At 53.1% G+C, this 26,970-nt stretch overlaps 1 protein-coding gene across 3 annotated transcripts in view; it reads left to right on the top strand.

Annotated features, from left to right (window-relative positions):
- Positions 1-26,970, top strand: part of LOC144728450 (uncharacterized) — a 41,685-nt gene continuing 14,715 nt past the window's right edge. For 2 of the 3 annotated variants that reach the window (XM_078607899.1, XM_078607898.1), the window contains exons 1-2: positions 1-106; positions 777-991. In XM_078607899.1, the coding sequence (XP_078464025.1) occupies positions 969-991 (23 nt within the window). In that variant the 5' untranslated portion in view covers positions 1-106; positions 777-968. Of the gene's footprint in view, positions 107-776; positions 992-23,672; positions 24,419-26,970 lie in introns of those variants that run through there. The other variant, XM_078607900.1, reaches the window with a different exon arrangement.

Below are 26,970 nucleotides of genomic sequence, written 5' to 3'. Positions count from 1 at the left end.
GGGAGGTGCGGGGGGGAGGAGACCTCCAGCTGAGAACTCGCTCAGCTGGTGACCGCGTCGCACTCCGGTGGCAGGGCACGGACGAGAGCGACTGCTGCCGGACAAGGTAAGGGGTCCCCATTACTACCACTCTTACTATGACTACCACTCTCACCACACTCTGCCCCACCACCACACTCTGCCCCACCACGGTGACGTCACCCATCTATTTAGACAGCTTCTGGGTGCAGGACGCACGCGGCCGGGGGCTCGGGGTGGATGTAAGTAAAGTTCCACTTGTGTCGCGGCTGCCGCGCCGTGAGATCGCATCGAGCCGGCGACCCCTGCGACACTTCAAATCCAGCGCGCGCGAGCGCCACTTTACACCACCAACGTGGCAACATCCCCTTCAACGGCACCAGTGGGATAGAGTGACCCGCTCACGTGCGCGTGTATACGCATGTTGAACTTCTTTCGCACCGTACGTAGCCAACCGTGCTAATCGCAGGTGCGTGGGGGAGGACAGCAAACTAAACACAACGAACAATGCTAAAGAAACGAGTGTTCAATCTAGTTCACTTAAACGTGCACAGCTCCGGTGACTTCCCGTTATCGGAAGGAAGAGCGTTCCAGACGGCCGCGAAAGCGCATCTGAAAGCGCCGCGCGACGCGGTGATGGGCCAGCCAACAAAAGCCGCCGCCGCTGCTGCCGCTGCTGCTGCTGCTTTGAGGATGCGGAGTTGGTCACAGCGAACGGCTGGCTCGTCATCTTCTGCCGTGTCCCCCCGTGGCTGCAGACGGAGACGAAGTCGCAGCCCCGTACGCCGACACAGTGGAGGACAGGTGACACGCGGCGTGTGGCAGTCACGCCAGGAGCCGTGATCACCACCACCACCGTCTCTGAAGACCAGGAGGCCGCGTGAGACGCATCATGCAACACCACCAGACCACCTCGGCAGAGCTTCCCGCCTCCCCCGCCTCTCCCGAGGATGATGGCGGAGTTCGTCTCAAGGTAAAGGGCGCGCGACAGCTACCGCGGTGCCCTGGGCGAGTTCGGGTTGGGGCGGTCGGGGGCGGTCGGGGGCGGTCGGGGGTGGTCGGGGGCGGCCGGGACCTGCGATCGCCCCGGCCGCCTGGCTGGGTCCCTGCCGCGTGGGTGGGTGGCCGCGTCCACCCGCACCCGCATCTATTATTGAGGGCGCAGCGGAGAACGCCGTCACGGTAATCCTACGAGGACTGTACAGTGTGGTCCAGATGTCTTGTGACACCCCCCCCCACCTCCCTCCCCATTTAATTATCTAAACCGTAATCTTTTTTTTAAGTAACGTTTCTTTACAACAAAAAAGAAATGAATATGAAAAGGGGAAAACAACTGTTTAGGGGTAAATTAATTGGGGGGCCACAAGACCTCTGGACCAGCCCGTACGCCACGCCTGCTCGAGTGCGGCAGCGGCCACAGATCCGTGAGTTCCAACCCCGCGCGTGGATCCCATCCGTCCGGGTTCATCTCCCTCCCTCCCCCTCTCTCTCTCTGGGGCAAAGTCCTCGCCTTAATGGCAACGCAACCTCGTACTGGCACCCTAAACGTCACTTGGACGTGGCCAATAAATGACACCAATGCCCTCTGGAGGGACTGTCTGGAGCCGCGTTCTTCACTCATTTTAAACCATTGGGGGGGGGGGGGGGGTGTGACAGCAGCACCACGACGACGATGGCGATGATGATGATGGGGTTGTGTTTTCATCATTTGTGTATCGTCAGGGCCGCACTAAAGGCCACCAGGGGCCGCCAGTGGCCCGCGGGGCCTCGCAGTGACTCACGCCGGTCTAGAGCCCCTCTCCAGCTGAGCCCTCTACCGTCGGCAGTGGCGTGAGCCGGCACTTGCAGGGCTGCGCCTTCACCTCTGACTCAGTCCAGCCGTGGAGGGCTTCTTCCCACAGCGGTGTGGGTCGTTCGCAGGGGGGTTGTTTGACCATACTTCACCACGCTGATCAGCGCAAGGTTGGCGAAGGGGGCAAGGGGGGGGGGGGGCGGGAGAAGTATGGGGGGGGAGGGGACGGGGGGCACAGCGGCACCCAGGACCACACCTCCGATTAGCACGGTTAGCTACGTACGGTGCGAAAGAAGTTCAACGTACATACACGACCCTCGAGGCCGACGTTAGCCTGACGTTAGCCGTGACCGTGAAAATCGAAAAGGTCACAGGGGTTCGTTTTCGCTGGGTGCTAGCCACTGCGTCACCGCTCTCCATAACACCTGCTTGACAAAGGTACAGATCCCCCGTGTAGCCTTGACAGCCTGTTGGGGCAAGTGCTGTTAGCGAGTAGCGTCTATGAAGGCCGGCACGGCGCACGAGGAGGAGGCTTTGTCAGCACCACTCCCTGCCGCCTTTGTCTCCCCAGCGGCGATGTTTACACACCGCACCAGGTACTCATTTGAGGCTGAGTGGACCTAGGGGGAGGCGCAGGACCGACAAGTAATCGTCACGGGTGTTGACCGTGAGCGGGAATCGAACTCGGGTTGGCGCGTTCCTAGCGCAGCGCGCTAACGACAGCACCACCGCTCCCCGTTTCACCTGTTCATCCCCGACACACACAATTACCGTATTCTCCAGATTACAATGGTTTGGTTGGGGTTTGGTTGGGGGTGGGGTGGGGGGTGAATCTTACTTTCCAGAGCGTTTTCTAGTCGGGTGAATACGGTAGCTGTGTTTGCAGAAATAAAAAATAAGTCGTAGTAATAATAATAATAAGAGTGTGCTGAAGACGGGCGAACGGGCGGGCGAGCGTGTGGATCGCGCGCGTGCCACGCGCACCGCATGCATCTTTAATGCGGACGATGATGCGGCTGGGTTATTTACGCAGTGTTCGCTTACAACGTGGACACAACAATAATCATAATGATGATGGTGGTGGTGGTGGTGATCTTGGTGGTTGGCGGCGGTGGTGATGATGAGGAGCGGTAGCGCGATGCACTACGAACCCGGCGACCCGAGTTCGATTCCCGCTCACGGCCAACACCGGAGAAGATTATCTGAACGGGCCCTGTGCCTCCCCTAGGTCGACTCAGCCTCAATTGCGTACCTGGTGCGATGTGTAAAAACATTGGCACTAGGGCGTGGTCCTGGCCGCCCACCCCCTCGTGTGTCGTGCCGGCATCCATAGGTGCTCGTTTAGAGCACTTTCCCCCAACAGTCTGTTAAGGCTATACGGGGGATCTTTGTCTTAAATGATGATCATGGTGGTGATGGTGATGATGATGATGACATTATCATTATCTGGGGCAGGAGCTCTTCTGTATATAACAATTATAATGTCCAGCCAGGGTAGTTGAATTCATCTACATTATCTCATTTGGAAGTGTTATGACTGAAGTTAATGTACGAATGGTGTAATATACAGTAGTTTAATTAGAATGCAATACTTCTTTATTTATGTATCGGGGACGCCGCTACTCGTGTTGTAATCTCGAGGTGGGGGGGGGGGGAGTCGATTCGATCTCCGGGCGCAGAAGTTTAAACTTCTTAAATTCGCCCCCCCACTCCCCCCCCCACCTCTGTCCACCCACCACAGCTAGTCGATGGACAGGTCCAAGTGTGGTGGTGTGAAGTGTGGGGGACGTCCCAAAGACGTCGGAGGAAGTGGGCCAAGATACCCTAGGAGAGGGCAGATCAACAAATAGCGTCTCGCTCGTCTGTTCGTGTCGCGTACGGTGGCAAAAGCGTTCAGGAGCTCGATACCGATGTCGAGATCTGCTGCTGCTGCTGTTGCTGCTGTTGTTGCTGCTGCTGCTGCTGTTGCTGCTACTGCTGGTGTTGCTGCTGCTGTTGCTGCTACTGCTGCTGCTGGCCACGATGAGAGGGCTTCAGCAGAGAGAGAGAGAGTTGGTGTCGTGTCGCTCTTCCTCCTCCTCCTCCTGCTGCTGCGTTGAAGGAGCGCAGAAGACCACAGCGGGTTCACTGCGCGGCCCAGAGTGTTGGGTTGCATGGGCACAATGGCTTGGGCCCCCACCCCTCCCCCACAGCGGGGCCAGCACGAACACCGCTGGGCACACGCAGAGAGACCACGGCGAGGAGGGTGGGGGGGAGGTGGGGGGGTGGGGGGGGAGGTGGGGGGGGTAGGGGGGAGCAGCAACCCGCGCCTCCACTCAGACCGGCAAGAGAAATCTCTCCGGCCGAGATCAATTTGCCTTCAACCAGGGATAGGGTGACGCCGTCAACTTAATCCACCAGCCGCGCGCTGGCTCACGGGAATGCTTTGTTCTCGGAAGGAGTGGGATTAAAGATTAAAGATTCAAGGTGCCCGCACGCGGAAGCTCGACTGGCACCAATGCCTCGCGTTGCTCCCCCGGGGGGGCGGGGGGGGGGGCAGCCAAGGCGCGTGACCGGGTGTGTTGGGCCACCCACGGCGTGTCTCTAGATGTGACTGGGAGACACACACAGCGTGTGTCTAGATGTGACTAGGAGACACACACAGCGTGTGTCTAGATGTGACTGGGAGACACACACAGCGTGTGTCTAGATGTGACTAGGAGACACACACAGCGTGTGTCTAGATGTGACTAGGAGACACACACAGCGTGTGTCTAGATGTGACTAGGAGACACACACAGCGTGTGTCTAGATGTGACTAGGAGACACACACGCAGCGTGTGTCTAGATGTGACTAGGAGACACACACAGCGTGTGTCTAGATGTGACTGGGAGACACACACAGCGTGTGTCTAGATGTGACTGGGAGACACACACAGCGTGTGTCTAGATGTGACTAGGAGACACACACAGCGTGTGTCTAGATGTGACTAGGAGACACACACAGCGTGTGTCTAGATGTGACTAGGAGACACACACAGCGTGTGTCTAGATGTGACTGGGAGACACACACAGCGTGTCTCTAGATGTGACTGGGAGACACACACAGCGTGTGTCTAGATGTGACTAGGAGACACACACAGCGTGTGTCTAGATGTGACTAGGAGACACACACACAGCGTGTCTCTAGATGTGACTGGGAGACACACACAGCGTGTGTCTAGATGTGACTAGGAGACACACACAGCGTGTGTCTAGATGTGACTAGGAGACACACACAGCGTGTGTCTAGATGTGACTAGGAGACACACACAGCGTGTGTCTAGATGTGACTAGGAGACACACACACAGCGTGTGTCTAGATGTGACTAGGAGACACACACACAGCGTGTCTCTAGATGTGACTGGGAGACACACACAGCGTGTGTCTAGATGTGACTAGGAGACACACACACAGCGTGTCTCTAGATGTGACTGGGAGACACACACAGCGTGTGTCTAGATGTGACTAGGAGACACACACAGCGTGTGTCTAGATGTGACTGGGAGACACACACAGCGTGTGTCTAGATGTGACTAGGAGACACACACAGCGTGTGTCTAGATGTGACTAGGAGACACACACAGCGTGTGTCTAGATGTGACTAGGAGACACACACAGCGTGTGTCTAGATGTGACTAGGAGACACACACAGCGTGTGTCTAGATGTGACTAGGAGACACACACACAGCGTGTGTCTAGATGTGACTAGGAGACACACACAGCGTGTGTCTAGATGTGACTAGGAGACACACACAGCGTGTGTCTAGATGTGACTAGGAGACACACACACAGCGTGTGTCTAGATGTGACTAGGAGACACACACAGCGTGTGTCTGGATGTGACTGGGAGACACACACAGCGTGTGTCTAGATGTGACTAGGAGACACACACAGCGTGTGTCTAGATGTGACTGGGAGACACACACAGCGTGTGTCTAGATGTGGCTAGGAGACACACACAGCGTGTGTCTAGATGTGACTAGGAGACACACACAGCGTGTGTCTAGATGTGACTAGGAGACACACACAGCGTGTGTCTAGATGTGACTAGGAGACACACACAGAGTGTCTAGATGTGACTGGGAGACACACACAGCGTGTGTCTAGATGTGACTGGGAGACACACACAGCGTGTGTCTAGATGTGGCTAGGAGACACACACAGCGTGTGTCTAGATGTGACTAGGAGACACACACAGAGTGTGTCTAGATGTGACTAGGAGACACACACAGCGTGTGTCTAGATGTGACTGGGAGACCCACACAGCGTGTGTCTAGATGTGACTGGGAGACACACACAGCGTGTGTCTAGATGTGACTAGGAGACACACACAGCGTGTGTCTAGATGTGACTGGGAGACACACACAGCGTGTGTCTAGATGTGACTAGGAGACACACACAGCGTGTGTCTAGATGTGACTAGGAGACACACACAGCGTGTGTCTAGATGTGACTAGGAGACACACACAGAGTGTCTAGATGTGACTAGGAGACACACACAGCGTGTCTCTAGATGTGACTGGGAGACACACACGCAGCGTGTGTCTAGATGTGACTAGGAGACACACACAGAGTGTCTAGATGTGACTAGGAGACACACACAGAGTGTCTCTAGATGTGACTAGGAGACACACACAGCGTGTGTCTAGATGTGACTGGGAGACACACACAGCGTGTGTCTAGATGTGACTAGGAGACACACACAGCGTGTCTAGATGTGACTAGGAGACACACACAGCGTGTCTCTAGATGTTACTGGGAGACACACACAGTGTGTCTAGATGTGACTGGGAGACACACACACAGCGTGTGTCTAGATGTGACTAGGAGACACACACAGCGTGTGTCTAGATGTGACTAGGAGACACACACAGCGTGTCTCTAGATGTGACTGGGAGACACACACAGCGTGTGTCTAGATGTGACTAGGAGACACACACAGCGTGTGTCTAGATGTGACTGGGAGACACACACAGCGTGTCTCTAGATGTGACTAGGAGACACACACAGCGTGTCTCTAGATGTGACTGGGAGACACACACAGCGTGTGTCTAGATGTGACTAGGAGACACACACAGCGTGTCTCTAGATGTGACTGGGAGACACACACAGCGTGTGTCTAGATGTGACTAGGAGACACACACAGCGTGTCTCTAGATGTGACTGGGAGACACACACAGAGTGTCTAGATGTGGCTAGGAGACACACACAGCGTGTCTCTAGATGTGACTGGGAGACACACACAGAGTGTGTCTAGATGTGGCTCGGAGACACACACAGAGTGTCTAGATGTGGCTAGGAGACACACACAGCGTGTCTCTAGATGTGACTAGGAGACACACACGGCGTGTGTCTAGATGTGGCTCGGAGACACACACAGAGTGTCTAGATGTGACTAGGAGACACACACAGCGTGTCTCTAGATGTGACTGGGAGACACACACAGAGTGTCTAGATGTGGCTAGGAGACACACACAGCGTGTGTCTAGATGTGGCTCGGAGACACACACAGAGTGTCTAGATGTGACTAGGAGACACACACGGCGTGTGTCTAGATGTGACTGGGAGACACACACAGAGTGTCTAGATGTGGCTAGGAGACACACACAGCGTGTGTCTAGATGTGGCTCGGAGACACACACAGAGTGTCTAGATGTGACTAGGAGACACACACGGCGTGTGTCTAGATGTGACTAGGAGACACTAGGTCTAGGTGGTGATGCCTCCCCCACATGCATCTCCTGTGTGAGTCTCTGCGTCTCGATGTGAGTCTATGGGTCTACGCGGGGTCTCTGCGTGAGTCTATGGTCTATGGATATCTATGTGAGACTGGATCTCTATGTGAGGTTATGAATCTCTCTGTGAGTCTATGGGTCTCAGTGTGAGTTCGTGGATCTCTATGTGAGACTATGGTCCTCTTTGTGAGTCTATGGGTCTCCGTGTGAGTCCGTGTGTCTCTGTATTTGGGTTCGGACAGCGAGGGGGGTGGGCGAGCCGAGATGATCGCGTCAGCAGTAGCGGAGCGGTGAATCACCGCCGCTGTGACGGTGCCTCCTGCTGCTGCTGCGTCGCGTTCGTGACTCGTGAACATTGAGTCGGTCTGTGCTCCACGGTTCTGCTACAGGGTTTTAAATTCCCGATTTGTGCAGCAGCAGCAGCAGCATCATCAGCATCAAGATCATCAGCAGCATCACCATCAGCAGCATCATCAGCATCAAGATCATCAGCATCAGCAGCATCACCATCAGCAGCATCAGCAGCACCACCATCAGCATCATCAGCATCACCATCAGCATCACCATCAGCATCGTCAGCATCACCATCAGCAGCATCAGCATCAGCAGCATCACCATCAGCATCACCATCAGCATCACCATCAGCAGCATCATCAGCATCAGCATCACCATCAGCAGCAGCGTCTGCCACCGCTGCCTTGCGTTGCGCAGTGAATGCGGCTCCATTGGGGAATGGCGACCCTGAAGCCTCGCGAAGCAGTGAAGCCGAGCGAAGTCATGGAGGGAAGTCATGGAGGGATCTTCTGCGTCGCCCGCAGTCTCACGAGGAGGCGCGCGTTGCGTTGCATGTCGTGTCGTGTCGACGGCCTCCACAGGTGCCCGCTAACAGCGCAACAACAAAAAACCCGCTCACACTACACGGGGGAAATCTTTGTCTTCGTGTGCGCTGTGAGCGCGCGCGTGCCATGGCTAGCCCCGGGGATGCCGCGTGTGTGTGTGCCGCAAAGCAGCAGGTGTTGGCTGGCTGATAAGGTGGTGTTGTGTGTGTGCTGTGTGTGTGTGTGCTGTGTGTGTGTGCCTGTTGTAAGCGTGCCTCTCCAGTTTACCTATAAACAGCTCCCCTCCGGTCTGCGCGTGCGCGTGTAAACACCACGGGGAAGATGAACCCGGGTTTGTCCCCCTGTCCCACTCGTGACCCCCTCCGCGTTGTGAGGACGCGCTGCTTCCTACAATCCGCTATGGCTGCGTCCTATCATCCGGCGTGTGTCATTCGATTTTCCACGTGTGGGGAGCGGTGGCGCAGTGATTAGCTCGCCCGCGTTCGATTCCCGCTCGCGACCAATACCAGCGGCGCATTGTTCGAAGGGGTGCTGCGCCTCCCCTAGGTCGGCTCAGCCTCAAATGAGTGCCCGGTGCGGTGTGTGAACTTCGTCGCTGGGGAGACGACGGAGCGCCTGGCCGGGCGTGGTTCTGGCCACCCTCTCCCCGCCGTGCGCCGTGCCGGCCTCGCAGAGGTGCTCGCCAACAGGACTTGGGCCCAACAGTCTGTGCGAGAGATGGCAGTGAGATGAGCAGAGCGAAGCGGACGGGATATAGATGAGCAGAGGGGCGAATTGGCTTTGAATGTAAATGAGCTCGGTAGGGATTTTCTTCTTGGTTCTTTCGGTAAAGTCACGTAGAATGGAAATAATAAAATAATAAAAATAAAACATAATAAAAAAATTCTCACGACCTGGTCTTCACCTGAGGACGGCTGCTTGCGTTGTAGCGGAAACGTCGTGAGAATTATTTTATTATGTTTTATTTTTATTCTTTTATTATTTCCATTCTACGTGACTTTACCGAAAGAACCAAGAAGATGAATCCCTGCAGTCACGAAAGCTTTAAATCGGTAGGGTTTTGTTTGGCGTGTGAGCTGGCCCGGCGTGACATGTCGGGGTCTGGGCGGACAGGTCACATAGGCGAGCATCATCACATCGAGAGCAAATTGACGCTTCCACCGCGCACCAAGACAGCGCTGGGTGTGGGGCGGTCGATCGGGCAGGGCAGTCATGCGGCAGCCGGGTCGCGTGGACATCTGTGCAAAGAGAGAGCTCAATGGCTCTTCGCTATTGCTGCTGTGTAAATAGATATTCTGATTCCGGTGTGACATCGTACCGTGCGTGTTTACGGACGCGAAGGTCGTTGACAATCCGTTAGAACGATGTGGGACAATCTTACAACGAATTGAAAAAAAACATCAGCAGCAGCAAACCCCCAAAAAACCGCTACCCACATAATCCGTGACAAATAGAGCGCTGGACAGAGAGGGCTCTCGCGTCTCTCTCTCTCCACCGTCTTAGTCTCACGAAGCCCCCCCCCCCCCGTCCTCACTTCGGCAGCGAGTGGAGGGCGTGAGGGCCAACGGGGGTGCATGGTGGAGCAAAACTCATGCCACCAATTTTTTAAAGGTCACGTCGTCATAGAGGTCAAATGTCGGTGGGGGGGGGCGGGTTTGTTTCGCATAACCCTCCACCACCCGACAGCGCCAAGTCAAGTTGTCGCTTGGGGTGCAAATACGCCCCCCGAATGATTTGTGTGGTTTGTTTTGAGTAAACCGGTGCGATTTAACAACAACTCAGCTCTCTCTGGAAAGAAAAACACATTCGCCCACGACGTGGCAACTTGATTTTATTCGCTCCGTCGGGTGGTGTAAGGGGCTGTATCTCAAACACGGATTTGACATTTCACACTCCGAAAGAATCTGCTGTGCTCATAAACCGTTACATCGCCTTTGATTCGTTTGTTTCTCACCGTTCAAATGGCAGCTTGAGTTGAGTTGATTTGTTACGCAGATGGCGATGGTGGTCCCCTTTCAGCGCAGTTGCCCGGCTATTTCACACGGGAGATCCGTGATGCTGCCTTGAGCAGAGCAGCAACAACGAAACTAAATTCTGTTTTATTTTACCAGGTAAAGCCCACTGAGCGATATTGCTCTTCATCAGACGCGACCTGGTTATCACAAATGATAGCCCGACTAAGTGGCTTAACACGTGGACATTTATCGCGGCCAACTACTCTCTAGACGCGTGATGTTGATGACAAATGTGGGAGGGAAAAAATCGGGGATACCCACCCAGAGAAACAAATCCACGCGACCACGAGGAGAGAGAGAGAGACACGTAAACTCCAAACATACAGCAGCAGCAGCAGGCGTCGTGGTCGGGATCGAACCCACGACCTCCTGCAAACCAGGCGAGGCAGAGCACAGACGGGTCGTCATTGAGGGCATCTCGCGCGACTAACAAGGGAGGCGCTTGGATGCTGCTCGTGCCGCCGAGTTGTTTATCGGCACAGGGGAGGAGGGCCCCTGGCTCTGCCTGGCGTGGCCTCGGCTCGCGTGCGTGACGGAGTCGTAAACCCGGGGTGGTTTGAACGTTGGATTGAGGACAGACTCCATCCGAAGCCCCGTGGCTCATGACGAATTTTCCCCTCTGATAACCACCCCCCGCCACCCCCCCCCCCCGCGCCCCCACGTGGAACGAGGGGGGTATTTAACGAGCCGAGTGAGCGGCATTCCGCCACTGATGACCTTTGGTCAGGGCGGCGCTGTTGTTATCGAGCGAAGGGGAAAGATCAAGAACCATCATCATCATCACCATCATCACTATCACCATCATCATCATCATCATTGCCACCATCATCACCACTATGATCACCATCATCACCATTATGATCATCATCATCGCCACCATCATCACCACTATGATCACCATCATCACTATCATCATTACCACCATCATCACCACTATGATCACCATCATCACCACTATGATCATCATCATCCCCATCATCACCACCATCATCGCCACCATCACCACCACCATCATCACCACTATGATCATCATCGCCACCATCATCGCCACCACCATCATCATCATCACCGTGTCGTTCGCCAGCGACAATCGAGGTGACGTCCGGAGCAATGGACGATGGGAAACGAGGAGAGACGGCTGTGTCTGTGGTGTCTGCCCAGACACCCAGGCCGCAACAATCACCATGGCCCCTCGCTCCTTCCAACCGACTAGTCTAACCACAACAGCAACAACAACGATCTAATTCTAGATTTTAAGTTTTCGTGACTGCTTGATACAGTAATCACTTGATACAGTAATTTTGCTGTGACGGTTCCACCTGAAGACGGAAGTTTGTGTTGCCTCCGAAACGTCGTGCTTTAATTTATTTTTATTTTATTTTTTTCCTACGTGACTTTACTGTAACAACGATCTAACCATCATATATCTATGGGACCTTTTTTGCTAGTATCAAAGTATGAAAAAATAAGATAAGAAGTTTCCCTCCCTGGTAAAAAATAAAAATAGGTGTTAAGATGTTCAGAGATCAAATCGTTATCTTTTACAAGGAAAAGCATGCAAACAAGCATGCTCTGACAGCACATGAGAGCATTGTCTTTGAAACTGATTGGCGTGCGCCGTGCATGCGCATTGCATACTCTTAGGTTTTTTCGGTAAAGCCACGTAGGTAAAAAATAAAATTAAAATTAATAGAAGTAATAATAGAAATAAAATAAAATAATAAATCACGACGTTTCGGAGGCAACACAAGTCTCCGTCATCAGGTGGGACCGTCACAGCTAAATTTACTGCATCAAGTGATGCGCATTGCATCACACAATCGCTTAGGAAGCAGACGTAAAGGAGACGCGTGCTGTCTGCTTGTCCGTCTCCTTATTTATATTCCACCGCAAAGGCCCTCGACAAAACGATTCCTCGGGAGTCACCAACATTGGCCGAGACGAGCAGTCAGCACGGCAAGAAGGACCGCTGTGACATTTTGGGACGGCGTTTTATTCCACCCAAATGCCATGGATCACCACCGTTCATTTCGCCATGCAAATGCGATCAAAGAAAATAAATCTTGGCTCAATTTGCGTGTCGTCGCTGCTACTGCTGCTGCTAAAGGTTAGGTCCATAAAGAGCCTCTGGGTAAATGGCCATCGGGAAGCGTTTTGACCGTCGGGCGCTGTGGCGTGGTAGAATGAGGCCGTGAAATATGGAAGTCTGAAATTGTGATAATGAAAGTGGACGTGTCATGCCCGCACAGGGTTAGCCTGGGTGTGATGACGAGATGTTACCGGCCTCGCCTGGTGTATACGACAGGAGGTCGTCAGTTGTACCCTGACGCCTGCTGTATATGTGGAGCTTGCATGCTCTCCCCGTGGTCGCGTGGATTTCTCCCTCCACATTTATAAACATGTGCTTATCAATTTTGACCTGAAACTTTCGTGACTGTAGGAATTCATATTCTTTGGTTCTTCCGGTAAAGTCACGTAGATAGAATAATAATAAAGTGAATAAAAAATAAAAACATTTATAAAATAAATATAAAACCCACGACGTTTCGATCGCAACACAAGCGGTCGTCCTCAGGAAAAGGGAAGTTAGCCTCTAAAGGCAAATTGTTTATAAACAGTTAACCCCCCTTTTCCTAATGACGACCGCTTGTGTTGTGATCGAAACGTCGTGGTTTTGATTTTTATTTAAAAAAATGTCTTTATTATTTTTCTATCTACGTGACTTTACCGGAAGAACCATGTAATATGTGTTTATAAACATGCGTTTCGAGTAAGTGGCTGCTCTAAATGTCCACGTGATAAGCCACTTCGTGAGAGTTATCATTTGTGGCCAAGACGCTTCTGAAGAAGGGCGAAACAACTCAGTGGGTCTTCCCTGTTGAAAAAAAACCCTTGTTTAGTGTGATTGCCCATCTGTTGCGGACATTTTTTTTGTGATTTCGATTCTTTGCTCGAGCCCACGCTCGATCGCACGCTGAACCCCACGCGCAAACACACACCACCTCCAACGCACGCTCTCAAGTCGAACCGGTAACCTCGGCGATCACCAATTCCCTCGTGACCGAATCGACGCTTCCCATCGGTTGGGTCATTGCGTGCCATCGCTCTCCCCATCGCTACAATGTGGACCCCCAGCGCCGTGCGTGGAGAGACGTGAGCCACAGCGCCCCCCGGCCGCCGCGGGTCCGGGCTCCCCCCCCCCGTGGTGGTTGGGCCGGATTGTTTCCGTGGGGGAAGCTGGAAAATAACCAGAGGGGGGGAAAAGAATTAGGCCACCACACGTGGAGGGGTTGTTGTTGTCGCTGTTGTTGGCGTTCTGTTTTGATGGCGACACAGTTGCAGCGGCAGCAGCGCTACTGCTGCCGCTGCAACTGGGTGGGGACCCAAATTTAACTTTGCTTAGCCCCCCCCCTCCCAGTTATCCTGCAGCCCCACTGAGCGTGCACATTCCTCGGGGGGGGCAATACAAACCCGCGGGACCTCGTCCTCAAAATGACGGCAAAAGTCTCTCTGCAGCGCGCCAAGAGGAGCCAAGTTCACCGAGCGAGGCGCCCGCAGGGCCTTGCCGTGGCAGGGCCACCAGCCTCGCCTCGCGGTGCAGGGCGGCAGCGCCAACACCATCGCTATCTGGCGACCTTTGGGCCCCGAGTTATAAAAATGTAAAAAAAAACCGACCCGAGGCGTCGTCGTCGTCGTCGTAGTGCGCGCGGTGTTAATGTTTCACCAGAGCAGCAGCAGCAGCAGCAGCAGCCGCAGCAGCAGCAGCAGCAGCAGTCGCAGCAGCAGCAGCCGCAGCAGCCGCAGCAGCAGCAGCCGCAGCAGCAGCCGCAGCAGCAGCAGCAGCCGCAGCAGCAGCAGCAGCAGCCACAGCCGCAGCAGCAGCAGCCGCAGCAGCCGCAGTAGCAGCAGCAGCCGCAGCAGCAGCAGCAGCCGTAGCAGCAGCCGCAGCCGCAGCAGCCGCAGCAGCAACAGCCGCAGCAGCAGCAGCAGCAGCACGCGGCTCGCGATGAACTCACGCCGCCGCACATCGATGGCCTTGAGGTCAAACCGCGCGGTCTCCCGCCCCCCGCCCCCCAAAACCTCAGCCGATTAAACGCGCTGTCAGCCACACGGGCAAAGGTGTTAAATGCTATCATCTCCACGTCGTCACGGTTTAATTATAATCTTACGTGCACGATGACTATTATTCTTGGGTCTTTCGGCAAAGTCACGAAAGACCCAAAAATATGAATATCCTGCAGACACCGAAGCTTTAAGTCACGATGGTGATCATTGTTGTTTGTCCTTCCACCGCACCTCCGATTAGCACGGTTGGCTACGTACGGTGCGAAAGAAATTCAACATGCATCTGCAGTCCACACAGCTCTGTCAATCCACTGCTAGAGTATAGTACATTCACAACCGTGGATATAAACATTTATACTTTTGTATTTCATCGGGATTACGATTATTACAGTATTTTTAAATTATCATATTGTCCCATTGCATTATAAAACGTCCGCTCGTTCTTATAACGTGGCTCAAATTTCTAGCAACGCGTTAAAACTCGTTCTTCGATGATGACGACGACATGAACGGTGCTGGCCTCTGGGTGGTGGCTTTATTTATTTATTTATCGTGGTTGCGCTCAGCAACCGCGATAAATAAAAATAGAACAGTGAAAATAAAGGCCGACGTTTTGTAGCCTCTGGTGCCAACCGGCTCGAGGGCCAGGGTTTATAATGCCAGCCGTGCCTTTGTTGTGACACGGAAAGGGGGAAAATTGCACGGTTGGGGCTGGGCTTCTTTATATGTTTGAGGGTGTGAGGGCCTCTTTGAAGGCCCGCTCGCGTCTGCGTGGAAATTCTACACTCGCCGGCCGGCCGGCGTCTTTGAGTGGGGAAACAAAGCGAGAGAACAAGCCCATCACTTTGTAAGGGCGCGAGAGGTATGAGGCGCCATCCTTGACGACAGCGGCAACAGCAATTGACATCGCTCATAGGAACGGAGGGGGAGAGTGGGGGGGGGGCTTTGGGATTCTGTCGCTGGTACTTGTGGTGAAATGGGGGGTTTTGCGCCACGGACTTGCAGTGAAGATGATGGTGCGAATGGTGGTGGTGATGATGATGATGATGGTGCTGATTGTGATGTTTTTGGTGTTGATGATGGTGGTGATGATGATGATGGTGCTGCTGATGATGGTGTTGATAATGATGGTGGTGTAGATGATGATGGTGATGTTGATGACGATGGTGGTGCGAATGATGATTATCTTGATAGTGGTGCTGATGATGGTAGTGTAGATGATGATGATGGTGCTGATGATGATCGTGGTGTTGATGATGGTGATGGTGCGAATGATGATGATGTTTTCGTGGTGCTGATGATGGTGGTGTAGATGATGATGGGTCTGATGATGATGGTGGTGGTGCTGATGATGAACATTATTGTGGTGCTGATGACGATGATGGCGGTGTTAATGAAGATGATGGTGTTAATGATGATTGATGGTGCTGATGATGACGATGACGGCAGCTGAAACAACGGCGCAGGTTTCTTAAATCCGATGCCCCGCCGCACTCCCACGGCCTCTGTCCGCCCAGCGGTATGAATGGCGGGGTAGAAAGAGTAGGCCAAATACACCTCCACAGAAAGGCGGCCTCCAGTGGAGGCTCTTCCGCCAGCAGACGCGCAAGGAGCCACAGACGAGCACGAAGGCAGCAGCAGCAGCCGCCACGTGGCAATCCGGTACCAGACCCCCCCCCCAAGCTCTGCGGTCCCTTACATATACCAAGATTGTATTGGCCGATCGGTGAGCGTTGACTCGCGCGAGTGAGGGGGAGCAACACGCTACCCCCCCCCCACACACGTAGCCGGGACACGCGGAGTCCACGTGTGATGCTGTACCGCCGTCTCGTGGCCGAGTCGGGGCATGGCGCCTCCTAGACCCCGCGCCCACGGGGCAGCGAGGGAGCTGCACCACTGCGGGTGTGCGGTGATCCACCAAGACTCGCCGCTGCCTGCACAGCGCGGTGTGACAGATAGCAGCCACGTGCAGCAACACCACCACCACCACCACTCAGTGGTGCAGCAACACAACCACCACCACTCAGTGGTGCAGCAACACAACTACCACCACTCAGTGGTGCAGCAACACAACCACCACCACTCAGTGGTGCAGCAGCACAACCACCACCACTCAGTGGTGCAGCAACACAACCACCACCACTCAGTGGTGCAGCAACACAACTACCACCACTCAGTGGTGCAGCAACACAACTACCACCACTCAGTGGTGCAGCAACACAACCACCACCACTCAGTGGTGCAGCAACACAACTACCACCACTCAGTGGTGCAGCAACACAACCACCACCACTCAGTGGTGCAGCAGCACAACCACCACCACTCAGTGGTGCAGCAGCACAACCACCACCACCACCACTAGTGGTGCAGCAGCACAACCACCACCACCAGTGGTGCAGCAGCACAACCACCACCACCACCACTAGTGGTGCAGCAGCACAACCACCACCACTCAGTGGTGCAGCAGCACAACCACCACCACCAGTGGTGCAACAACACAAACACCACCACTCAGTGGTGCAGCAGCACAACCACCACCACTCAGTGGTGCAGCAACACAACTACCACCACTCAGTGGTGCAGCAACACAACCACCACCACTCAGTGGTGCAGCAACACAACCACCACCACCACTCAGTGGTGCAGCAGCACAACCACCACCACTCAGTGGTGCAGCAACACAACCACCACCACTCAGTGGTGCAGCAACACAACCACCACCACCACTCAGTGGTGCAGCAACACAACCACCACCACTCAGTGGTGCAGCAACACAACCACCACCACCACTCAGTGGTGCAGCAACACAACCACCACCACCACTCAGTGGTGCAGCAGCACAACCACCACCACTCAGTGGTGCAGCAACACAACCACCACCACTCAGTGGTGCAGCAACACAACCACCACCACTCAGTGGTGCAGCAACACAACCACCACCACCACTCAGTGGTGCAGCAGCACAACCACCACCACTCAGTGGTGCAGCAACACAACCACCACCACTCAGTGGTGCAGCAACACAACCACCACCACCACTCAGTGGTGCAGCAACACAACCACCACCACTCAGTGGTGCAGCAACACAACCACCACCACCACTCAGTGGTGCAGCAGCACAACCACCACCACTCAGTGGTGCAGCAACACAACCACCACCACTCAGTGGTGCAGCAACACAACCACCACCACCACTCAGTGGTGCAGCAACACAACCACCACCACCACTCAGTGGTGCAGCAACATTGCAGAGACGTCCACGCGCACTGTATCAGAATCTTTATTTATTTTGGAGGAATCCGATGAGCTATGAAGCTCTTTGTCACAGAGTGCAAAGTATAGGAAATGTAAACAAATCGCTTAAGAATAAACACATACACACACAAATAAAACTAAACTTGTTTGTTATCCTGCCAGGTGAAGCCCACCGAGGTATGAGCAGTAAACTTCCTTCTTTCTCACCATGAGACCTCCTTTACCAGTGGCAAAATATAGTAATAGGTTTTTACCCTTTCAACTGGCACAAAACTGACACCTTTATACAAGGGATCATGTTTACAATAACCACAACACAAGCAGTAAAAATGCAAACAAAACGAAACAACTCTGATAATGATAATGATATGCACTGTCCTTGAAGTTGATTTTGGCGTCATCTGGTCCAACACCAATGGAGACTAGGCTCTAAGAAAAGCTGTCTCAGGTGTGGACCAATCAACTTCAAGGACAGTGCATATCATTATCAGAGTTGTTTCTTTTTGTTTGCATTTTGACTGCTTGTGTTGTGGTTATTGCAAACATGATGCCTTCTTTCTCTTCTCAAGAAGCGACCGCTCGAAGACAAAGCGTCTTTGTGTCTTTGTCGAGTCGTGGAAATCTACGACCCCTCGTCAAAGCGAACCTCGGGGGGGGGGGGCTTCACACTACCGATCGCTCACGTGTTGGAACCGCCTCGACCCGGCCTCTGTCCGGCTGGCCTCACCGCAGCAATTCCACTGCTGGATGATAACAAAACAAAAATTCCGCCTGAGGACGGCCGCCCGCTTGTGTTGCGATCGAAACGTCGTGGTTTCTTTAATTTTTCTACTGACGGTCAACAAGTCGCAGGGTCACACTTTAAAAAAAAATGTATTTATACTTATAAAAAGCTACGTGCAATGGAAAACACATCAGAGTCCGTGTGTCCAGGGCAGTCACTGAAAGCGGATCAGGATCAAGAATATAAAACTGAGATTAGTAGTAGCATTGGCCTTGGATGATAACATAAATTCGCCACATTCCGTTGAGATGTGTTTTTGTTTTTCCGGGCAGAGTGATGTCTGGTGTTGTTTCCCCCCATTGCGCTACGATTGCTTCAACTTCCGTGCCGGGAGATGGAATTTACCCGACGACCTTTGCATTGGGTGCCACCGTGGCGAGATGTTAACTACCTCGCCTGGTATGCAGGAGGTCGTGGGTTCGATCCCGACCCTGACGCCTGCTGCTGTATATTCGGAGTTTGCGTGTCTTTCTCTCTCCCTGTGGTCGCGTGGATTTTTCTCCGGGTCCTGCGGTTTTCCATGTTCTTGTGGCGAGGACTCGCCTGGCGTGTATTTTCCCACCGTCAGATTCCTCGTTTTACCAACCGCCAGAGAGATGATAGGCTGAGTCTGCTCGTGAACTTAAATTCTCACGACGAGAGCCCGACTTCTCCCTCTCTCTCTCTCGAGGTATCGTGCCTAGCCAGTTTCCATCACTCACACTTTACCCCACCGCGTGCAACCTGCCCACCGGCTACCTGTGGTCTGCACTCACGGCTGCCGCTCCGGGAGAACGATGCGAGCCGGCGACCTCTGCCTAAGGCTTGCAAGTCCACTGGTGCTAAGCGAGCATCCTTAGTGGTGTGTACGGGAATGTGTTTATTTTGCGCGTGCGTTTGTGCATCGTGGGGAGCGGTGGTCTAACGCGTAGCGCTGCGCTACAAAACCCACCAGGAGACCCACGTTCGATTCCCGCTCACGGTCAGCGCCGGTGACAATTATCTGAACCGGTCCTGGGCCTCCTTCCCTAGGTCGACTCAGCCTCAAATGAGTACCTGGTACCGTGTGCATACATCGCCACTAGGAGAGACAAATGCGGCCAGGCGTGGAGCTGGCCACCTACCCCCTCGTGTGCCGTACCAGCCTTCATAGGTGTAACTCGCTAACAGCACTTTCCCCAACAGTCTGTCCAGGCTACACGGGGGGTCTTTGTCTTTGTTCCGTGTCTTCTCGACGTGGTGCTGGCGGCGGTCGCTAACAACAACAACATTCGCCCTCGCGGGGTGTTGAAGGTTATCTGGTGGGTCCCTTTGTCGTGTGGTGCCTGTCCACACGTGAGAATGACCCTAAGAAGTTCAACATACCTCGCGTGGAAGCGAAACAACAACAACAGCAGCAAAACCTTGGTGCCGAGAAACGAAAAGGGAAGTTTGGCGTGGCGGCGATGGTGGTGGCGGTGGCGGTGGTGGGGAGAAACACAAAGTGTGTCGAGTCAGAACCCGGAGATACAGACAGGACGACACTTTCAGTTCGTTCCACTGGAGGAATCCGATGAGCTACGAAGCTCTTTATTCGTCACAGATGTTCAGTAGGGGGCGGAGTCGGCGAGTGACAACAACAGGCGATGCTCACGAGCGAAAACGCTGCTCCTCCCCAGCGTGGGCAAGTGTCCAAGTTGTCCAATTTTCAGGGTTTATTTTCTTTAGCCAGCTGACGACTCGCATTTGCTGGGGTGACTTGGGGCATCAGTGTGCTAGGAGGGGAGCGATCATTGCTGCTGTTGCTGCTGCTGTGTGTACAATCTCAATTGGGTCATTTGCGGTGTCGCTTTTGAAATGTGGCAGCAATACATAAATAAATAAAGGTGTTTTTGTGGAGTCAGGCACACAAAGGGGCCCGCTGCTCGTTGTCGAGCGGCCGTGAAGCCGACGGCGCGTCGCGTCGCGGTCACCACACTCGCAGTGTTAACCAGGGCGCCCCGCTGAGATTCGAACCGCTCGAATGAAACCCCTTGCAACGGCAAGCGACGGACGCGCTGAACGCCGGGGGGGGGGGGGCGCGTCGCCACCCCTCCAACGTGGGCCGAAAGCCTCGGGGCATCACCGCGTGTTGTGTGGACACTATCCCTGCGTATTCTCATATTTCGTGGATGTTTTATATCACATCAGAACGATATTGTAGACGGATTGTACATACTATTGTACCCCTTTATTTATATGGGGGGGGGGGGGTTTCATCAAAATGCTACAACGAGGACCTTGCTATCATGCACCGCTGTGACCTAGAGGTGATGCGCTTTAAAACAAACAGTGTTAGCGTTTGCCACCCTCGTTGGTACCGAAAAGACAAAAGTGGTAACAATGGCTCTGAAGAAACCGAGCGAGCGGGCAGTTTCCACGCCGCGGTTTCTGCAGCTGTTTAACGCGCAGGGCTCAACTTCTAACGCAGTTTATTCCGGAAAGCTGATAGGGATCGTCGGCGTAAGGCGCTACCACTCGAGTAGTTTTGACAACAAAAATAACACAAATAATAACCGAATGCAATCTAAAGACCGAGACTTGCCCCCACCTCTGCCACGTTTGTTGTCGCTGGCTGTCGACTTAGGGGCTTAGGCTCAGCTCACGGGGCGATCCTGAACGTGGCTGGGAACGAGGCTCAGAGCCTCGGAGAACGGCTCAGAGGTGCGAGGAGGCATTGCAGACGAGCGGGGAAGGCAGCGGCAGCAGCCTGGCAGTGATCCGGCAGCATCTCCCTCCTCCCACACTAAGCTCTGCTGCCCTCTATATATGAAGGTGTTCTAATTAAATCGAAATTTATGAAGGTGTTGTCGGCTAACTGAGTGTCTACACGTAGGAGCAAACCGGAGTACCCACAGAAAACCCGCGCGTGTCGAGGGGGAAACACTCTATCCCCGTGCAGATGGAACAGATGGAAGTCCACATTGTTGCTGTGCCGACATCTCCCAGGCGAGCCAGGGCGTGGCGCCTCCTCGACACCCACGCGAAGCGAGTTTCACAACAACAACAATAACAACAATAACAACAACAATAACAACAATAACAACAACAATAACAACAACAATAACAACAACAATAACAACAATAACAACAACAGCTGCGGTCATCCACCAACCCATCGATGCTGCCTCCACAGCGCTGGGTTGCAGGATCACGTGGTGCTGAGCTGACCAGTGCCACCTGCTATATTCAAGTTCAAGTTCATGTATTAGGTATAGCCCTGTGAGCCATTCGGCTCTTGAATCGGGTGCAACCGCAACAAACAGAAAACAAAAACATGAACAAGAAAACATCTTAAAGTGACTATGTGCAAACAGAAAATCCAAGAACAGACAGCAAAATATTGCTGAAAAAGCACCGTACACCAAGACTGTGTGCAAAAATCCCAGTGGGATGCAAGTCAAACAACAACAACCACAAGACAACTTAGATTAAGGCCATCAGTCTAACTCTGTACTACAACAAACAAACATGGCCAAACCAAAAAACTTTTCGAAAATCACCAAAATAAAGCCATAAAAGCAATGAAACAGCGATCATAGGAACTGTGACCGAATTTTAACAATAATCGACGTAAACAACACGTACTACCAAACTCTGCAGCCATAGCTGGCTGCATGAGTCACTCCACAACAGCAGGAGCATCAGTCGGAGTATCATGCCACCGATCAGATGCCCCCGATCAGCACGGTGGGCTACGTGCGGCTGCGAAAGAAGTTCAACAGACGTGCGCACGTGCGGGAAAGGGCGCACGTGGACTGCACGTGGAGCGGCGGTGCTGTGGAGGCAGCAACGAGGAGTTGGTGGGTCACCGGCGCGTTCCTGGGACTCCCCTGTCCGTGCGGCTGCCAGGTCACCAAATCTCTTGGCTTTACAAGCAGGCTGTGATCGCAAATGGAACACGTGGGATTCATTGCGATCTGTATTGCATCTGTACGGCGACTGCGTGTTCCTGTCACCCCCCATCCCGCGCTCGTGGAGTTTCTCCGGCTACTTTTGGGTTTTAGAGGACTCGTTATGAATGGAGTTGGCCAACAAATGTAGGACCGCAGAGCTTGTGAAATGACCGGTAGCGACGGTTCTGGCCGCCTTCCTTCCTGCCCTGTTTGTTCTGTGGATTCCCTGAATCATTCTCTCTGAATCATTCTCACTGAATCATTCTCTCTGAATCATTTTCTCTGAATCATTCTCTCTGAATCATTCTCTCTGAATCATTCTCTCTGAATCATTCTCTCTGAATCATTCTCTCTGAATCATTATTTCTCTCTATCTGGGAGTGAAGGATAAACGCAGCAACGCGTGTTACGAACGTGAAGCCGTGCCTTTATTTGTTTTGACTTATTCAGAAGCAAAAGCAAAAGCCTCTTTTGTTCGCGGTGCAGTCTTGCCAAATGAGATCTCCCTCCCCCGCCATCCCACGCCTGCACCCCCCCCCCCATCGCTATTGTAATTCACTGCAGAAGGAAGAGAGGCGAGAGGTTGACCACACCGAGTGAGTGAAGGTTGACCAGTGGGTTGATGGTGTTGTTGGCAGAGCAGGTGGGGGGGGGGGGGAACGAGTGAAGGGGGGTCCATGCCAACCATTCTTCACCTCTGGTGGAGCGTTTGCGTGTTGTTAGTATTATTATAAAGTGTGTGTGTGTGTGGTGTGCATGTGCAGTGTTTATGTATGTTGAACTTCTTTCGCACCTTACCTAGCCCACCGTGCTAATCGGAGGGGAGTGTAGGTTGTACGTAATGTGAGTGTAGTGTGAGTCTAATGTGTACACAGCCAATTAACGTGATGAACAAACGTGATCATGTATTACCGTGTCAGCACTACCGGTGCATTTCGAGAGTAATGTCACAATTCTTTAACAATTCGGTTGTCCGACGTTTCGCTATCAGGTACAACAACCATCATCATCATCAGGCATTCACATCAGAGCTGTGGAAATCGCCTGCAAGGGTTCAAAGTGCAGAGCGCTAACCACCACGCCCACCCGTGATTAACACTGCACACGCACAAAGACAAAGATCCCCCGTATAGCCTTAACCGGCTGTTGGGGCAAGTGCTGGTAGCGAACACCTATTGAAGGTCGGCACGGCACACGAGGGGGTGGGTGGCCAGCACCACGCCTGGCCGCCTTTGTCTCCCCAGTGGCGATGTTTACACACCGCACCGGGTGGTCATTTGAAGCTGAGTCGACCTCGAGGAGGCCCAGGACCGGTTCAGATAATCGTCACTGGTGTTGGCCGTGAGCGGGAATCGAACCCGTGTCGCCAGGTTCGTAGCGCAGAGCGCTAACCGCTACTACTGCTCCACCCACACACTCACACACTCACTCACACTCACACACACACTCACACCCACACACTCACACACTGACTCACACTCACACACACACTCACACCCACACACTCACACACTGACTCACACTCACACACACACTCACACCCACACACTCACACACTGACTCACACTCACACACACACTGACTCACACTCACACACACACTCACGCACCCACACACTCACACACTGACTCACACTCACACACTCACTCACACTCACACACACACTCACGCACACCTGTGCGGATACGATTGGGCAGCAATGCAAACACCCTCTCCTCCAATGGCACCTGCCCTGGGAGTGGTTACAGGTGAGGCCGTGGCGCTGTGATTAGACTCTATTTATAGTGCGTGCCTGACGTCACCGCGCGAGAAAAGTAAAACTAGTTGGCGAGACCTCCCACCCTCTCAATCTCCCCTCTCTCTTCACCCCCCCTCTCTCTCTACACCTCCACCCTCTCCACCTCCCCCTCTCTCCCCACCTCCACCCTCTCTCTCCCCGTGTTATTACCGCCGCTTCCTCGACAATCAGTGGGCGCGCTCATAGAGTGCACAACGGCAAGGTAAGGGAGCGAGCAATATAATATGATGATGGTGGTGGTGATGTTAGTGCCCCTCATAATCGTGCTGTCCAGGCGCGTCCTGCGGAGGTAGGGAGGTTTCGCCGTCTGGAGGTGCCACCAGCAGGCATCGGGTCAAGCCGAGGCCGACTCCGCTGATGAGACACTGAGAGTCGAAACCGTCTTTGAAGCGATGCCGCCGGCGGTCTTCCGGCCTAAATGATGCGCTTCCAGATGGAATGGAGTGTGGCTGATGGCAATTGACAGCGTTGTTTTGTGATTTGTTTTCTGGATTATAAGTTGGAGGTGCGTCTTGTAAGGGGCCATCCGTTGAGTAGGTGTATGGGGGGGTCTACTGACAATGTGCGCATAGGAAACGGGGGGGGGGGGTGAAGACTCGATTATAATAATGTGTCTACATTGGCCTTCAAATGAGTTAGATAGTCGGGCGGTGGACTATCTGTTTGCTTAAACACGTGAATATTATGAATCCTTGATCATTTCTGCGCGGATTAAATATCGGCCGTTCTATAGGATTCGGGGGGGGGGGTGCGTCAAGCGAACGTACGCAGGTGGGGGGGGGGGTAAAAGTCCGCGTGCCTACAGGGAGGGGGGAGGCGTCAAGTTTTGACAGGTTTTTTGCGTACCTACTAAATGGATGGCCCCTAAACAGCGCCGTTGGAGAAACAAAGGCGGCCGGGCGTGGTGCACCCACTATGTCGTGTGCCGTGTCGACCTTAATAGGTGCTCGCACGTAGAACTTGACCCTACATCCTGTTACGGCTGTACGCGGGATCTTTTGTCTTGTCCTTGTGTGTGCGCGCGTGACCTCATTTATGGAACTTGATTCACGCCGTGCGCACGGTCTGTGGCGGTGCGTCTTGACTCTCCGAAGCGTCTTGTAATCCAGAGATTGCAGTGACTGCGATGGGTTCCCGGCAGCTTCGCATGAACCTTTTTGTTAACGCGTCGATTTCCCGAACCGAGTGGAGGAGTGGCGGCGCAGTGGTTAGCGCACTGCACCACCATACACCAAGCCACCTGAGGTTGATTCCCGTTCGTGGCTAGCATCTGAACCGGTCTTGGGTTACATTCCACACCCCTACCCTCCCCCTCTTTCACAAACCCACACTGACCAGCGTGGTGAAGTATGGTCAGATATCTCGGCCCGCGAGGCGTGGAGTGGTGGGCATCATTCCTTTTCTCGGTCTGTTTCACTTTTTAAATCACCGCCTTCAAACTCACCCATGTGTTACTGCAGGCTTTCCCTGTACCTTAATATTTAAAAGGCAACTCTGTTGTCTGATTGGATTACTCTGCAATTATTAATTCGCATTCATCATAGTTCTTCGTATTATTGGAATGTCCAGAGTAGTCGCTGAGGTTGTGATAATTATCGGCATTAAATTTATCTTAGATTTTATCTAGACTCGAGACTTGTTGTGGATTTGCTCTCCAACACAGGTTAGTGCCGTACTAGTAACGAATTGGCACGTTCTGTTTACGTGACAAACCTTACTAGTTGGCTGTGTCGGGTGGTGGCCGGTTTAACGACACATTTATATTTATGCGATATAACCCAAAAAACCTCTATTATGGATTTATTTCCTAATGTACAACGCTTTGAAATATTTCAACATGAAAGGCGCTTTATAAAATAGAGGCTATTGTTAGTCAACTGTGGATTAACAAACGGGGATGCATACACCCTTCTGTACTATCACCACACTCAAACATTCAACACTGATGTGTGCTTAGAGATCATGGCTCAACCAGTGATTCACTCTGAAAGCACGTGTAAGATTATTTCCATTCGCATTGCTCTTCACACAAATAGTCATTGCGGTCATCATCATGATCACCATCATCACGCGTGCTTGCCTAGAGACAACTCACCGAGTCTCAAGACTCAAGTTTTTGCATGAAGGGGTGAGCTTGCTGCTGCTGCGTGATCCCAGCTGAGTAAGTTGTAAGTACATCTTCAGTACCACGATGTTTTGGCCAATACCAGTTACAACGTCTTACTTTTTTTAGCTATCCGAAGGGGAACCGGCAAAACCCGGAGGAGAATACATGCAGCATAGGTGGAGAACATACCAACTCTACACGCTCGCACACTCACGTACACCCTGCAAAACAGACGGCGAGCATACAAACTCACGCTACGCACACCTTGCAGAACAACAGCATAGCAAGGCGCCCGGTTTGGGAAATCGAACCCATTTCCCTGTTGCTGTGAGGCACAAGCATAACGACTGCGCCACGCACATACACACACCCTCTATTCATAGTTAAGGGAACAGACAGTTTGCAGAGAAAGGCACAGGTAAAACAAAAAAATCACATTGCTGCATATGAGCAGCAAAATACCACAGTTGCGGAGATTGCAAACAAAACCAGCCGAGTGTGGCGTGAACTCATTCTGAGTCAACAGCCGTCGTCGTCAGCGGCGGTCATTCCAATTCCGCTTGAAGACCTCCCCAAGGCGCCCACCATCCCTCACGATCTCGCGCTGTGACTGAGATCCCCCCCCCCTTCCACCACGCGCGTTGATT

This window comes from Lampetra planeri, chromosome 28 (genome assembly GCF_965212315.1).
Source record: "Lampetra planeri chromosome 28, kcLamPlan1.2.h2, whole genome shotgun sequence".
Classification (NCBI taxonomy): domain Eukaryota; kingdom Metazoa; phylum Chordata; class Hyperoartia; order Petromyzontiformes; family Petromyzontidae; genus Lampetra; species Lampetra planeri.
The sequence above is the reverse complement of the archived record's forward strand: the minus strand, read 5'-3'. Positions and strand labels throughout refer to the sequence as shown.